At 37.3% G+C, this 14,517-nt stretch overlaps 1 protein-coding gene across 13 annotated transcripts in view; it reads right to left on the bottom strand.

Annotated features, from left to right (window-relative positions):
* ZMYM2 (zinc finger MYM-type containing 2) overlaps window positions 1–14,517 on the bottom strand; it is an 89,673-nt gene that overhangs the window by 34,828 nt on the left and 40,328 nt on the right. For 12 of the 13 annotated variants that reach the window (XM_052671291.1, XM_052671292.1, XM_052671290.1 and 9 more), the window contains 4 exons: window positions 10,264–10,414; window positions 9,367–9,482; window positions 3,636–3,752; window positions 2,890–3,040 (listed from right to left, as the gene is read on the bottom strand). In XM_052671291.1, the coding sequence (XP_052527251.1) occupies window positions 2,890–3,040; window positions 3,636–3,752; window positions 9,367–9,482; window positions 10,264–10,414 (535 nt within the window). The remainder of the gene's footprint in view (window positions 1–2,889; window positions 3,041–3,635; window positions 3,753–9,366; window positions 9,483–10,263; window positions 10,415–14,517) is intronic. The other variant, XM_052671301.1, reaches the window with a different exon arrangement.

Raw genomic sequence — 14,517 nt, 5'->3', positions numbered from 1 at the left:
GCTGTAGTGCTCTCAGAATGATGTGCTTCAAGAACTGCCAGTTCTGTTCTGTACCTATGCTCTTAAGAACAGTTTCCGAGGGGAAACTGTGGGTTGAATGTGGTACCAGAGTTTACCCATTTTGTAAGTGCGTAGAAATAAAGAAATGCGTGCATGTGTAAAAAAACCTCAGGTCTGAAAAAATACAAGCAGAGAATGATGGCACTTTCAGTATTCCTAGGTACACATGAGCAGTCAAGTGATATCTGTGGTTTCCCATGAGTTTGCTTGAAGATGAATAATCACTCTTAAAGGAATTTCAACATCATCTGTTTAGCTTCTTCTGATTTTACTTAGAGGCTTTTCTCTACAAACACAGGTTTGAAATTGGCCAGAATTTTCCCGTTAGAGTTTGATTTCTTCCAGAAATGCAGTACCTTTTGTGACTTTGGTATTTCCTTCTCAAATCATAACACAGCATCTTCTGATGAAGAATAACTATATGCTCACTGAAATCATCTTTGCTGCTGGAGTTTCTTGAACAGTTTGCAATAACAAAACTAGCATGGGCAGCCTTTTTCATGACCTCACTGGTCTCTCACTGAAAAATCTCTCCATTATCTAACCTAAATCTCCTATTTTTTGTTTAAAGTCATTCTCCCTTTGTCCTATCACTACCTACTTGTGTAAAAAGTTGGTTTATCTCCTGTTTATGAGCTCCCTTTAAGTACTGGAAGGCCACAATGAGGTCTCCTCACAGCCTTCTCTTCCCCAGCCTGAACAAGCCCAGCTTCCTCAGCCTGTCTTTGTAGGGGAGGTGCTCCAGCCCTCTGATCATCTTTGTGGCCCTCCTCTGGACCTGTTTCAATAGCTCCACAATTTTCTTGTGCTAGGGGTCCCAGGTTTGGACACAGTACTCCACATGGAGCCTCATGAGAGCAGAGTAGATGGGGACAATCTCCTCCCTCTCCCTTCCTGACCATTCCTCTTGATGCAGCCCAGGATGCTGTTGGCCTTCTGGGCTGTAAGCGCACACTGCTGGCTCATGCTCAGCGTTTTGTCCACCAGAATAACCTAGTTCTTCTCCACAGGGCTGCTCTCAGTAAGTTCTTCTCTGAGTCTGTACACATACCTGGGATTCCTCCAACCCAAGTGCGACAGTCTGCACTTGGCCTTGTCAAATCTCATTAGATTCACATGGGCCCACTTCTCAAGCCTACCCAGGTCTCTCTGGATGGCATCCCTTCTTTCTGTTGCACCTCTCAGTTTGGCACTGTCTGCAAATTATTGAGGGTGCATTAGATCCTGTCATCTGTGTAATTGATAAAGATGTTAAAGAGCACAGGCCCCCAAACGGTCCCCCTGGGGGTGCCTCGTGTCACCAGGCTCCACTTGGACATACAGCCACTGACCACAACCCTCTGGTAAATAACCAGTTTTCCTACAAAAATCAGGGTGTACTTAATGGTACTTTTTACTACATTATCTCTGTTATCCAGTGATTCTGATAGTCACAGCAAGCCAATAAACTCTGTTTTAATGGTAACATTTGATCTACTTGCTCTCAAAGATCATCTCTGCTCTTCAGATGGTAGTCCACCATATGCAGATTCAGGACCAAGACTAAGTCTTCCAACAATGGACTCCCTGCATCCAGTAACTATATTTATGCAGAAGAGGATGCGTCATTCCCTCCCCGAATTTTCCAATAGGAAATACAAATCCCTACTCATTCTAAGCCTCCTCATAAAAAATTGTCTCTATAGAAGTAGTAATGTTGTACAGTTTGACATTATGAATCTTACTAACTTCATTGTGACAGTCGCTGGGATTTGAAATTAGGAAGTCTAATGAGTCCACAGTTATGCTAGTGTATTCTGTAATCTACAGGCTCAAAGAAAGTTGCTCTCATATTTTAACAATTCAACAGAATATATTCTTCACAGAAACAATTTCTAGCTAGGTGTTATTGAGTGTTGCAATATTCTGTAAAACTGGGCCTTTCGTCCTTTTTCCTCTCCAGTATCACTTTGCAATTCAGAACACAAGAATGTAGTGATGGTGAAGACATCTATGCCACCATCACACTCCATTCAACAGAAACAAAAGATTCCAAACTCCAGAGCTATAATACAGGAAGGAAGATGCCTCCAGCCACAGACTCCACTCCTCTCCAGGCTAACAGGATTCTTCTATGAGTAAATTGGAAGCTTATTAAATGATAGTGAAAGCATTATCATCCCATTTACTTGAAAAAAAAAAATTACTACATCCTCAAGACATAGTTAAAGTCCTAAAATACCAGTTATCAAAGGACAGTTCGCCAAAAGTGGAAAGGTTAAGACTATTTTCTGTTTCTATTATGACAATATTTTGATGCAACTTTAAAAAAAAATCTATACAATTTGTGTAGTTTTTGTCTTTGTACAGTTTGTTTTCTTTTAGAAAACCCATATAATTATTCAGGAAAATTACAGTGACACTACTCAACCTACATCAACATGTGTCACAGAAAGGTTAATTAAGGAATAATTCCAGTGTTAATGCAGAAAGAGTTTCCACTGTTGTATTAAATTCAAAAGATATTACCCAAACAGAAATCTTGGTATTACTCAGTGTACGTAGAGTGGGTATAGGTTCTGCTGCATACATTTAAAAAAAAACATGCTGTAAATCTTGAAAAATCTCAACAGGTGACCACAAAACTCATCAGCTCAGATGAATTAATAGGCACATATAAACTAATGATAAAAATTTCTGATTGAGCCTCAGGTACAACAGAATGAGTTGATAACTTACACTTTAACATTAAATACTGGTACAGTAAGTCAATTGCAGTAAGATTACAATGACTAATACCTCAGGAAGACATACAAGCCAAAAAAAACCCCAACTTAAACACGTACATACCTTCACTACAAAATGGTCTTTTGATGCCAGAGAAATTCACAGTCTCATGCAGCGTTTTCTCCTCTTGACAGTATTCACAGTATGTAACTATGCAGTGCAGTTTCTTATAATCATCAGAACATGCTCTGCTGCAGAACTGATACACTTTATTCTAAACACAAAATTACAAAGCATTGCAAAGAGGGTTAACATGAAATCTTGAGATCTGCTAAGTACAATTGCAAATTTTTACATGCTGTGTAAATAAACATGAAAGCATACAATTAGGGCATGGTTTCTAATGCTAAAAATGAGCAGTGCTTACTCAAGTGCTACAAGCAGTACTCAATTTATATGAAAATGCTAAACAGAAAAATATGGCAGTCACTCTTGGCATATTCTCTTCTGTTACTTCTGTTTACAGAGCAGCGTAACAACAGTCTATTCACACAGCTATTCACTACAATAACCAAAGATAAAAGTAGATTACAAATTTTCAGCTGAGGTGAAAAATTACACTTTTCTTTAAATTCCACAGATGTGTTTTCATTTGTTACATGAACAAATAATACAGCTAACGTGTTATCCATATCAAAGTTGAATTACATTCTACAGAACTACAGATTTTATTAATTTCTTTTATTAATTTAACTTATTAAGTTCTCCATGCTTTATAAAATAGCTATCTAGAAAAACCATATCACAGTTACAGATTTACACTTTTGTAATCATTTCACCATTCTGAAAATGACAGAGAAAAACCTTACCTCCCATTCTAGCACTTCTGGCTTTGAACAAAAAGAACTCTTGCAATAATTGCATTTCAACTGAATATCACCAGGAGACACAAACTGACCATTTGTCGAAGACTGATCACTGAGAGCCTGAAAAACAAAAACGTACATGTACATCACTACAACTGAAGTTACTTTCAAAATGCACTATTTGATTAAGCCTACACTGTTTCAAAATCTGGGAGTTTATCTACAAACACAGGAGCATTTCCAGGCAAAGCACAGCAGGTTAGTCTTCTGCCTTTTTCTCATCGTCTTAGATTTTCCACACTTGAGCCTTTATCCTTGCTCTACCCTAGCATTTTAGGTCATATTTCTTTTATCTTATACTTCCACTGTCTGTTATCTAAGAAAAAACAAACAAAAAAACCCCATCCTCCCCAAACTGATTATCTGTTAATCACAAAATGCTTGCCTTATTTTGGTCAAAGAATTTCAGACCAAGACTTACAAAAATATTTTCAAATCCACACCAGACCAAAGCAGATAATCACTACCTTCCCTAATAATATCACTTTAAAAAATTAATTTTTAAGTAACAGGCCTTTAGTGATAAACCTGTATCTACTCAGATATGAGAGAATTAGCTAATATTTCTAGCTGGCTTCAATGACTGTGGCTGGAAGACACAATCCGTCAAACAGCCAGGCCGTAAACAATTATGGGTTTTAGATTGAGAGAAATGTCATAGATTTCATATGTATGGAATGTAGGAATGTATGTAGGAATGTAGGAATATGAATTTAATATGTTCATATGTAGGAATAAGAATTTAATTTTGTAACTCGATAATTCACTTCACGCATTTCTGCAGCAATCAGTAGGTAGAGAACTCTATAGCACTAGTAGTCTTCCAGTAGGTCTTGCGTATACTTCCTAGACAATCTTTTGTACGTCCCTAAATCAACCAACCACTGGCATATTACTCATGGAACATTCAAGACAAGGTTTTTAGTGATAATGTACACCTGAAAAATCCAGAGTACAAATTTCTTATACACATCTTCTCTGCAAGTCTTCCCATACCATTCCCAACAAGATAGATCTATTAAAAAACAACATTTCCGTACACACATTTGTTACTACGTCTCCTTTTCATACCACTGAAACCATGAAAAACTTCTGTGAACAGAATACTATGCTTCAGACTGCCATGTTACTAAAACCTCGTCTACACTAAGACAAATAAGAGTGGTTGTTGACGCATATTCTCATGTAATGAGGCCAATAGTGCTGAGTGCTACCTGGCATCACACAACAGATGTCCTACTTCTGTATTACGAGTTTTACAGACATTGAAAATACATCATCTGTTTCCCAATCATCCATTGTTCCACAGCAACTTCAACACAGTCTAATGTCATACACAGCACTGTCAAATTTATCCCTCTATTCCAGCAAACCTCCCTGCAGCTGAGAGGTTTCCTAGTTTTTTGCTGCTCTAAATATGTAGCCTAAGAGCTGTACTAACGCAGGAGTCACAAAGGCATTTTGAGGTCAAGATCCTTGCAGGTTTCCTCACAAAGCAAACATCGTTCTCAACGTGGGCTGCCACGTAGATTACATAATCGCAATGCAAAACTCTGTCAGTTCTGGTTGAAAACAAAGAGAAATCACAAAGCAAATATACCTACCATATCCAGTTCATGAATGAAGGAAATGTAAAATAACTAGTAGATGTGACAATCCATACAAGAATACTGAAGAGAAAGGAATGAAGATCAAATACAGTAAGTGCTCACAAAAAAAAAAAAGTAAATGTATTTTTGATGCCTGTAGTTACCATTAAATATGGCATCCCAAAGCTCTATGCAGAGGGCTAAAGCATAAAAAAATAAAATCAGGATTTTTGTTATTTTCTGATATGTGGCACCTCTATCTCCTTTCATTTATTTTCCCAACTGCTTACTGCAGTGAAAATTCAAGCCCTAACCGGCCCAAGGGAATGGCAGTTTAAAAACTAAAGCTGAAGATATGAGAATCATGGACTTTTAGACTGTTTTAAATATTTTTAAGTTTTAAAAATATTCTTTAAACAGTCCAAAGAATAAATATAAAATATAATATCTTATAAATGTAGATAAAATCTGAGCAACTGAGTATTAATGGTTCTGAAACAAAGTGTGGGTTGGTTTGTTTTGTGTTTTGTTTTTTAATCATAAACATGATTTTTTTTTTTTAGGAAATCATTGAAGAACTGAATTCACATCACTAACAGCTCTTAAAAAATAATAATAATTGTTAAACCAAGAGATAATCACAACATGATTATCTACATCTTGAAGTTCCTATCACGTTGCTTACAATTAAGGACTGTTTCTGCATAGTGTTTGAATGAGTGAAGATAGAAAGCATGTAGTATTTTCACCATCTCGTCTTCCCCCTAAATTACAAGATTCTTGGAACAGAGACTATCTTTAGGAATTACCTGGAAACATTATTACACATACAGAATCACTGAGATAGTAAATTCATTAAAATCTTTTACAGATGCCCCTGAGCAGCAAGACTTCATTGATTCTATACTTTATCAAATACATACTTGAAATCACATCCATGTATGCATGTACATCCCTGAATACAATCTTAAATTCTTGAGTCTGTCCTGAACAAAAAGGGCATAGGAAGAGCCAAGCAGAACTAAAAATCACCGTGCAGCCCTTTTCAAGCCTCAATACAACCACTATTAACTGCTGTGAGATGTCATATCACAACTGAACGCCAGGCAGACACCGCGCAGGAGCATTCTGAGAAGACCAGGGCAGCAGCACAGCTTCTGGCCCGCCCGTGCCACTCCCTGTCGCCCCAGCAGTAAGTGATAGAAGGGTTATTCTTGCTCATAACAATGCAAAATCAAACTATGGAAATATTTACATATGTAAGTGTACACGCAGAAGGAACAGCAGGCAATCTAACTGCGGCCATTTTCTTTCTCCAGTTCAAGTAAAAAAAGACTTACAGGAATCAAACTGTTCATTAACATGAAAGAGAAGCAAACACATACAAGAAATCTTTTAAGCAGAAGCATAATGTCACACATCAGGACTGCACACAAGCAAAATTAGATACTAGAAGTTAAATAGGGAAGGAACCAAACATCCTCCTTACCCTCACACACATGATCCTTCCAAGCTCAGCATGGAACCCTCAATTATTTTTATCATGATCAGATGTGGAACATTATTTATCTAACACGCATGCCAAGCATCAGCTACATGCTTCTACTCCAGCAAATTCTTTTTGAGAGAGAGTAAGAGAAAGCGAGAGAGGTATAAGGAGTGTAAGGAGGAGCACTCACAGACATCACCATGATGGTAATAGAGAGCACGACCCAACTATGAAAACAGAGTGAGCAACCAGCTACACACACACATACAAAACACACACACACACACACACACACACACAAAAAAAAAAAGTACTTTTAACCCTTACACATACTGGTTCTACAATTCTTCAAATATATCTACAAACTAAAAAATAAAAGTTTTAGCAAGAATTTTCTGAAAACTTCCTAAGTTTTGACAAGATAGCCTTTTTTCCAAGGCTTCTACTTTTGTATGGCATTTGTACTAAGCCTCCATGCCACAAGACAAAAGTTAGCAATGTTATGCTTCCTTAAGAGACAAGCTCACTACAGGATCTTGAACTGACTCAGTAAGTTACTGACAGCAAAACTGAGTTAAAACAATACAGCTTTGGAGCAGTTCTGCCCTTGCTTTCCAACACCATCCACCAACAGGAGCACAACAGAACAAGATCCAGTCACACTGTTCTACTGCCAACTCCTCAACAACAATCACATCAATCAGACTATTTTCCCTTTCTTTCCTCTTTATGACAGGAACGAATGCTGCTGCAAGCTATGTGCATGGGGGGAACACAGATATGGACATTAGGTGCACAACAACCAATCTGGCTGAACCTACAGTATTTTAATAGAATAAAGCAACAATTAGCTAAAATCATAAGGTTATACATTAGATAAAATAACCAACCATAAAGCACTGCAACCAAAATTAGGAATTTAAACATTCCAATCCATCCGTTAACCAAAAGGACTAAAAGTCTTTGCAGAAGGTAGGTACAGACCTTGAATAGCAGTTATTTTGCTTTGAGAAGGGTAACTCCTAACAGATTGAAGACTATAGAAAAAATAGCACAGTAAGAAAAATCGATTAATATAGTACCAGAAATGTAAAACAAAAGTTATCCTCATTAGTAAACAATGAAAAGTATGGAGAATCATCATATATCAGTTATTTTTTCAAAAGATCATTGCAGAAATATTCCAGCATGACTGAATGGAATGAATCCCATTCAGCCCCCAGTGTGCTGATACTTAGGTATCAGACTTCCCATGAGCACACACGCTATACAATTCCCTTTCCACTTAAATACCAAATGAACAGAAGCTCTTCTCATATGATCAATTCTTACCTAATGGTAAATACATTTTGTTCTTCTAAACATTGGATACATGGAAACTATCAAAAGTTAGAATCTGATAGACCATCTTTCTGTATTTGTCTTACTGAGAACTCACTGATACAATATTAGAGAGACAACACATAGTGCTGAAACCACATGAGAAGCATTACCAAGGTTTCAGTAAGATCAAGAACCCACAATATATCAAGAGATCTACAGTTATATTCAATAATATTGCTAGATGCTGATTTCTCTGCAAATCTAAGGTCCAGGCTGCATTTGCCATTCACTACCTTTATTTTTCTCATTCAAATAACACAAAGTTTTCATTCGGAAAATGAATGAGCTCTTTGGGCTGCAATCAATTGTAAGACCACACAGAATGAAACAGAGGTTGAATGAGTTTGCAAGTAAAATTAATTTTGTCTTTACATATTAGGAATATAAGAACAGTGCTACATGATGGAGGTTAAGGAAACAATTAAGAGATTGGTTTGCAGAAAACTCCAAAATTTAATGAATGGGAAACCTCTGTATGGGTGTATCCAGCTCTTCACAAGCTGAACAATTATCAATCACACACCATACATTGTTTTTTTTTACATACAGAAGATTAAAACAGTGTCTTTGAATTGTTCATTGATATCCTACACATTAATCATTACAATGCATTGTTACATATACTTTAAATCATGTTTAAATAGGACACTTTGAAAAAGCACAACAGCCTCTTACAGTGTGTTTACCATTAGGTTTGCAACACTCTGGTTTCTGGACATCATTTAAACAGCCAGTTCCATCCACGGAAGTTCTAATGACTTAGATCCTACCTTCCATTACAGAGAGTCACTATTCCTGATGTCACACGTCTTTGTTAGCGAAGTACATATATATATATATATATGGTTCAACATGAGATCTCATTCTGTGACTGCAGTTAGCAGAAACAAGATGAAACGTGTTAATTATCAATGCACAATAGCAGAAGTCACCTCCATACAGAGGTTGGAGGGGGAAAAATAAGGTGGGCAGCGGTACTGGGTTGTGTTCTCTTAGAGCATCAAGGAGAAACGCATTATTACCTTTTAGGATATTAGCCAGTGTTATTATGAAGCAGTAATTTCAAAAGAAATTGTTACGAGCCATAAGCATCTATGTTAATCAAAAGTCATAAACACGTATATAAAAGCAAATTAGTTTAATGTGCAAATACTTAACACAAACACAGGTACACAAATATTAAGGGAGGAAAATATTTAACACAACAGCTAACCTGAAATTTAGCTACACAACTGGAACTGCAAAAGTTGTACAGTTTTCCATCAGGCATTGTGGCTTGATACTGAGGTAAAGAGTTTCGTTTACAAAAGTGGCAAATAATTTCCATACCTAAAAGAAAAACGTAGTTTACAAACAAAATTAATACAAAATAGTAATGCAAGAAACACTGGGCTACAGATCAGCTTTTCAATGCAAAAAGCTAATTTTCTGTTTTCCAGCCAGCTTCTAAGTCACATAACACAAAAAATCTTGAAGAGGTTTTTTTTTGCTGAATTCTTCCATTAAAGCTCAGCACTAAATGTGAAGCAGTACCACCTTCTACAAAACTCAGTAGAGCATTGTGAACTTAAGAGTCTGATGAACCAAGATTACTTCTCCTTTTTGTACTGAAGAACACAAGTTTTGAACTTACTCATCCATTTCTCTCACCCAGGTTAAACATCTTTCTCGAGAATATCTACAGACATTGTAACTACTTCCATCCTTCACCAAAAGACAAAATTTATCAACAACTGCTTGAGGAGATAAAATAGAGTGACTCCAAGTCAAGAAAACATTTATTTACAAGCATGGTAGCTGCACTGTCATTCTGTGGCAGACCAGAACACGTTGTGTCTCAAGCTTTTTCTATCTAAAAGCCTTAAAACTGCTGAAGAGTTCCAGAAATCATGCAACAAGGTCAAAGAGAAGCATCTTTCACGGGTTCCTCTACTAGTGTTAAATATAACACCATCTTTTTATAAAATCTACATTTAAAACCTAAAGTCACTAAGCTTCTTCACAGAGCCATCCTAAAACAAAATAACCCACTCCCAGTGTTCAAACAATAAACAAAAAAAATCCAGTCTACAATTATCAGTGATAAAAATCTATCATCCTTGTCACTTACTTCGTGATTCTGCATGTTTTGATTTGTGTGTGTTCATGCATGCAGTTGAGCAGTATGGCTCCAAATATCCATTAGGTCCTATGCACTGAGTCATGTCAAAAAACCTGCACTGAGCTCTGCAGCCAGTACAAGATGTTAATTTGCCATATTTCTAAAACATAAAATAAAGCAAAACAATTCATTAGTTAAAACTATGTTTGGCTTTTAGTTTTACATTTTAGTATAACAAACAGAGGAAAACTTATTTACTTCTGCAGTTCTCTCCCCTACCAGAACATCCCTATATTAACTGACTCTCACAGTCATCTTCTCAAGTGCACATGGCACTATGGTTGGGTCTTTCCCTCCTGGAGGGAAAATGGTTAAAATTAAATTTCCGTGTAAAAACAAAAAACAAACACAAAGTCTGAAAAAATAAAATAACAGAATAACCACCCACCACCTACAAACTGCAATCTGTGACAGGAGAGTACAGGTTCTGATGAGCTAGAGAGTTTGAAACAACAGTTTCTCTCTCCTTGCTGGTGGGACAATGATTGTATGACAAGAAATAGCAGTTTGGCATGATCTAAATAATAGTGATAAACCTGGGGAAAAAGCATTCTATTCTTCACCCAAACACCCTAAATATTACTGAGCTGAAGAAGCTGCTTAATAGAAGCACTCACTGGAGAATTTCTCTAGCTTCTAAAGTCTTTCAGTTCTGGTCTGCCACACAGGAAATACACACTGCAGAGTCGCTGTGCTCCTCATCTGACCAATGAGCTGCAATTCCTCACACCCCACAACACACTGAATTCTGGCATCTCTCAAAAATGTTCTCCACAGTAAATAAATGCTCTATAACAAGCAAAGAAAAATACTACCAAGCAGAAATACCAAAGGTAAAGCAAGACAAAACTCAGTAATTCTGACCTGCCATTTGCACTATTTTTACCTATCACTGAAGTATGCGTCTCATGCACCATGAAGAAATATCTAAATACCTTCCTTGCTCAGAGAGCTCCTAATTTAAACTACAATGAGTCATATCAAACAAACAGACAGACAGCTTACTGGTATTAGAAAATGCTCTACTGACACTTCTTCCACAGAGTGGGTGTAGCACCTTGCAGAGAACAAAATTCCAAGATACTACAGCAATTTCAACATTTGCACATGCCACTAAAATGAAACCTTTACTGTGGATTTCCTCCTAAAAGGAGTCTGTGTCCAGATTCAAGCTTCCACCTATGGGAGAGTATTTTACACGGTTCCAGTATTCTGCCTTCACATCTTGCTTTTATTTTTTGTCCTTAAAAATGTACCCAGTACCTGATAATCCTCCTCACCAGCCACAATACTGCAAAAATTCATACTCGGCACCAAGACCAAAATGCAGCCACGGACCTATGAATTGAAGCTACTCTGCCAATACATGCTTATCTTCTCTAGCTTGGTAAGAGACAAAGCTGGAAATTAAGAATACGTTAAGTCACGTCAGTGAGAATACAGGTGATCACACTTTATATAGAACTTCACTTATTTGAAAAAGTTCAGTGAAAAATGACCATCAGAAACCTACGTGCATGTACAGTATTTCTAGAACAACACAAAATACAAATCTAGAAGTCCTGGTGGAAATGCAATGATACAGCTTAACAAACAGCATTCAGGAATATAACCACAAAACAACACAGAGTTAAGTGGAACTTTCACAAGTTCTTAGACTGAAAAAAAAAATCGCACTATAGAAGATGGCAAGACAAAAATACTTTAAAGAAAAAATTATAGCAAGCTGCTTAGTGCTTACTATACTTACTTTGGAAGCAGTTGCTTCCAAAGACTTGCCATCATCTCGTTGAAGCTGAAATTTGTGTATTTTTGTTACTATTGACAGCATTCCCCAAACTTCTAAACTTAAATATTATTTTTTAAAAAAGTAGATCAATGCTGTTAAAGAGATTCAAGTGCATCTGAAGCTGTTAATCAATCAGCATTATATAGCTGCAGTGGAAACATATTTCAATAGTCCTACACAAAGGCTTCCCATTTACTTCTCATGGTTCTCATGTACCATTACATTTGTATTCTCACATTCATCACAATAGCTTGCCTTTCACCTCTGAGAATCTGCAGCTATAATTTCATCCTCTAGGAGTAAAATTTGAGAACCATTTCTCTAAAAGTATTCTCAAAGCTCCAATAAGCAGACAATTCACTAAAACTAAGAAGAATCACATAAGCACAGAAGAAGATCCCTGAGGCATGTTTCTGGCCCAGAAGCAAGACAAATGCTAATGACAGAACTACAGTACCAAGAGTGGTATATTGAAGGGTATTACAGATCAACTGTTGTCTTTTTTTAACGTAAGAATTCATTTGAAGTTCAACAGAAAGATGCTGAAGACAAATAAAAGGGGATGGCTCTTCACATAACAAGGTGATCACTTCTTACTGAAGTGTTGCGGATGTTAGCACTATGAGTCCTACAAGCACTCAAAAGATTCACTGAAAAGAGGAAACAGGATCCTTTCTTCTTGAATGTCAGAAGAAAATACCATCAGCACACCTGTCCTCACTCTTCCCTGAATGCCCACTTCCATGCCCTGCAGGTGTCACAGTTCCTGATGTGAACCAGCACACCCATCCTCTTCTCTTACTATGGAATATTTTTCTAACTGAACTTAAACAGTTTTTGCCATACACAAGGAAAAGAGAGTTTAGAAAACAAAGAAAACTAAGAAAAACAAAACCGTATCAGCATTATGAGAAAAAAAAACCTCTATTATAGAGATAGTAAGAGAACAAGGAATAGTGAAATCTTCATTATCGACTGAGTAAGGACGGAAAGAAACAAAACACAAATCTTCCTGATTTCATTATGAACATCACTGCTTTGTTCCTTACTTCAGAAGCACAGAATCACATAGATAGGAAAGGACTTTCAAAGATCTCCAGACACCTCCTGCAATGCCCTGTTCAATGCAAGTCCAGCACTAGCTGCTCAGATCTTGTTCAGACAAGTTAATCATCTCCAAGGACAAGCATTCCAAAATCTCTTCGAAAAAAAAACCTCTCTGAAGTATTTCATCAGCCTCACGGATTAAAAACAAATGACAAACAAAAAACACCACTATTCCTTGTATCTAATCAAATGTCCCTTTGTTTTAAAATAGTGTCTGTCGTCTCTCATCCTTCCACTGTGCACTTCTGTAGCAGCCCAATCCCACCTCCTATGAAATCATCCTCACCTCCCTTTAGCCTTTTCAAACCTGAACTCATATCTCAAAGCTCGTCGTTCCTGGCCTTTGAAAACACCTTGGTAGCTTACCATTGGACCTATGCCAATACTTTTCATTACAGAGAATCCAAAACTGAATACCTTGCTCCAGAATCAGCTTCTGAACTGTATTTAAGGGTGGAAAAATAAGTTCCCTTGACTTGTTCATCACCCTCTTGCTAATACAGTAACAAGTTGTCTACAGAAGCTGTGAAGTTTCCATTCTCTGAGATACTCAAAACAATGGCTTTGGTTCTCACAACCTGCCTGTAGGTGGCCTGCATTGAACAGAGGGATGGACACAGTTCTCTAGTGTATTCCAACTTCAGCCATTCATTCTGTGATTTTGTGGTACTGAATCATAGAATGGCCTGGGTTGAATCACTTAGTTTCAACCCCCCTGCTACTTGCAGGGCTGCCAACCAATAGACCAGGCTGCCCAGGTATTGCCTGTGACGCAGTTGAAAGACTTTACTGTAAAGGCACACTGCTAACTTCTGTTCAGTCTGTCCATCACAATCCCCAAATCTTTTCCTCCAAAGCTGCTTTCTTGGCAGTCATCTCCCACTCAAGAAGAGAGACTGACTTCACCTTGCTCTCTCCATGATACCTCAAGAGTGGTAAAAAATGGTAATGGGTAAAATGTATGCATTTCAAACTGGCCTCAGTTTCAAAGCTTAAAGATGGAATGAATTCGGCATCAATCACCACGATAGAGTACTAAGCATTTGCCTTCCATGCACAACTTCCCGCAAATTCAAAAAGCTCCATCTCCATGCTGTGCCTGTGAGTTTTCACAGTAACCTATGAAAAATGTAAAATTACCATCCTTAAACGTGTTTAAGAAAATGTAAGTAAAAACACTGTTACCAAGTTATAAAGAAAATAGTATATATTAGACTGTTAAGGAGAAAAAGATAAGCTAATAGGCAAAATTTCTAGAAAATGGCAATGATATCCTGAGGGGAAAACTGGTCCCCAAGTACACCTCT

This window comes from Tympanuchus pallidicinctus, unplaced genomic scaffold (assembly GCF_026119805.1).
Source record: "Tympanuchus pallidicinctus isolate F22 unplaced genomic scaffold, pur_lepc_1.0 scaffold11, whole genome shotgun sequence".
Classification (NCBI taxonomy): Eukaryota; Metazoa; Chordata; class Aves; order Galliformes; family Phasianidae; genus Tympanuchus; species Tympanuchus pallidicinctus.
This window is presented reverse-complemented; position numbering and strand designations above follow the sequence as displayed.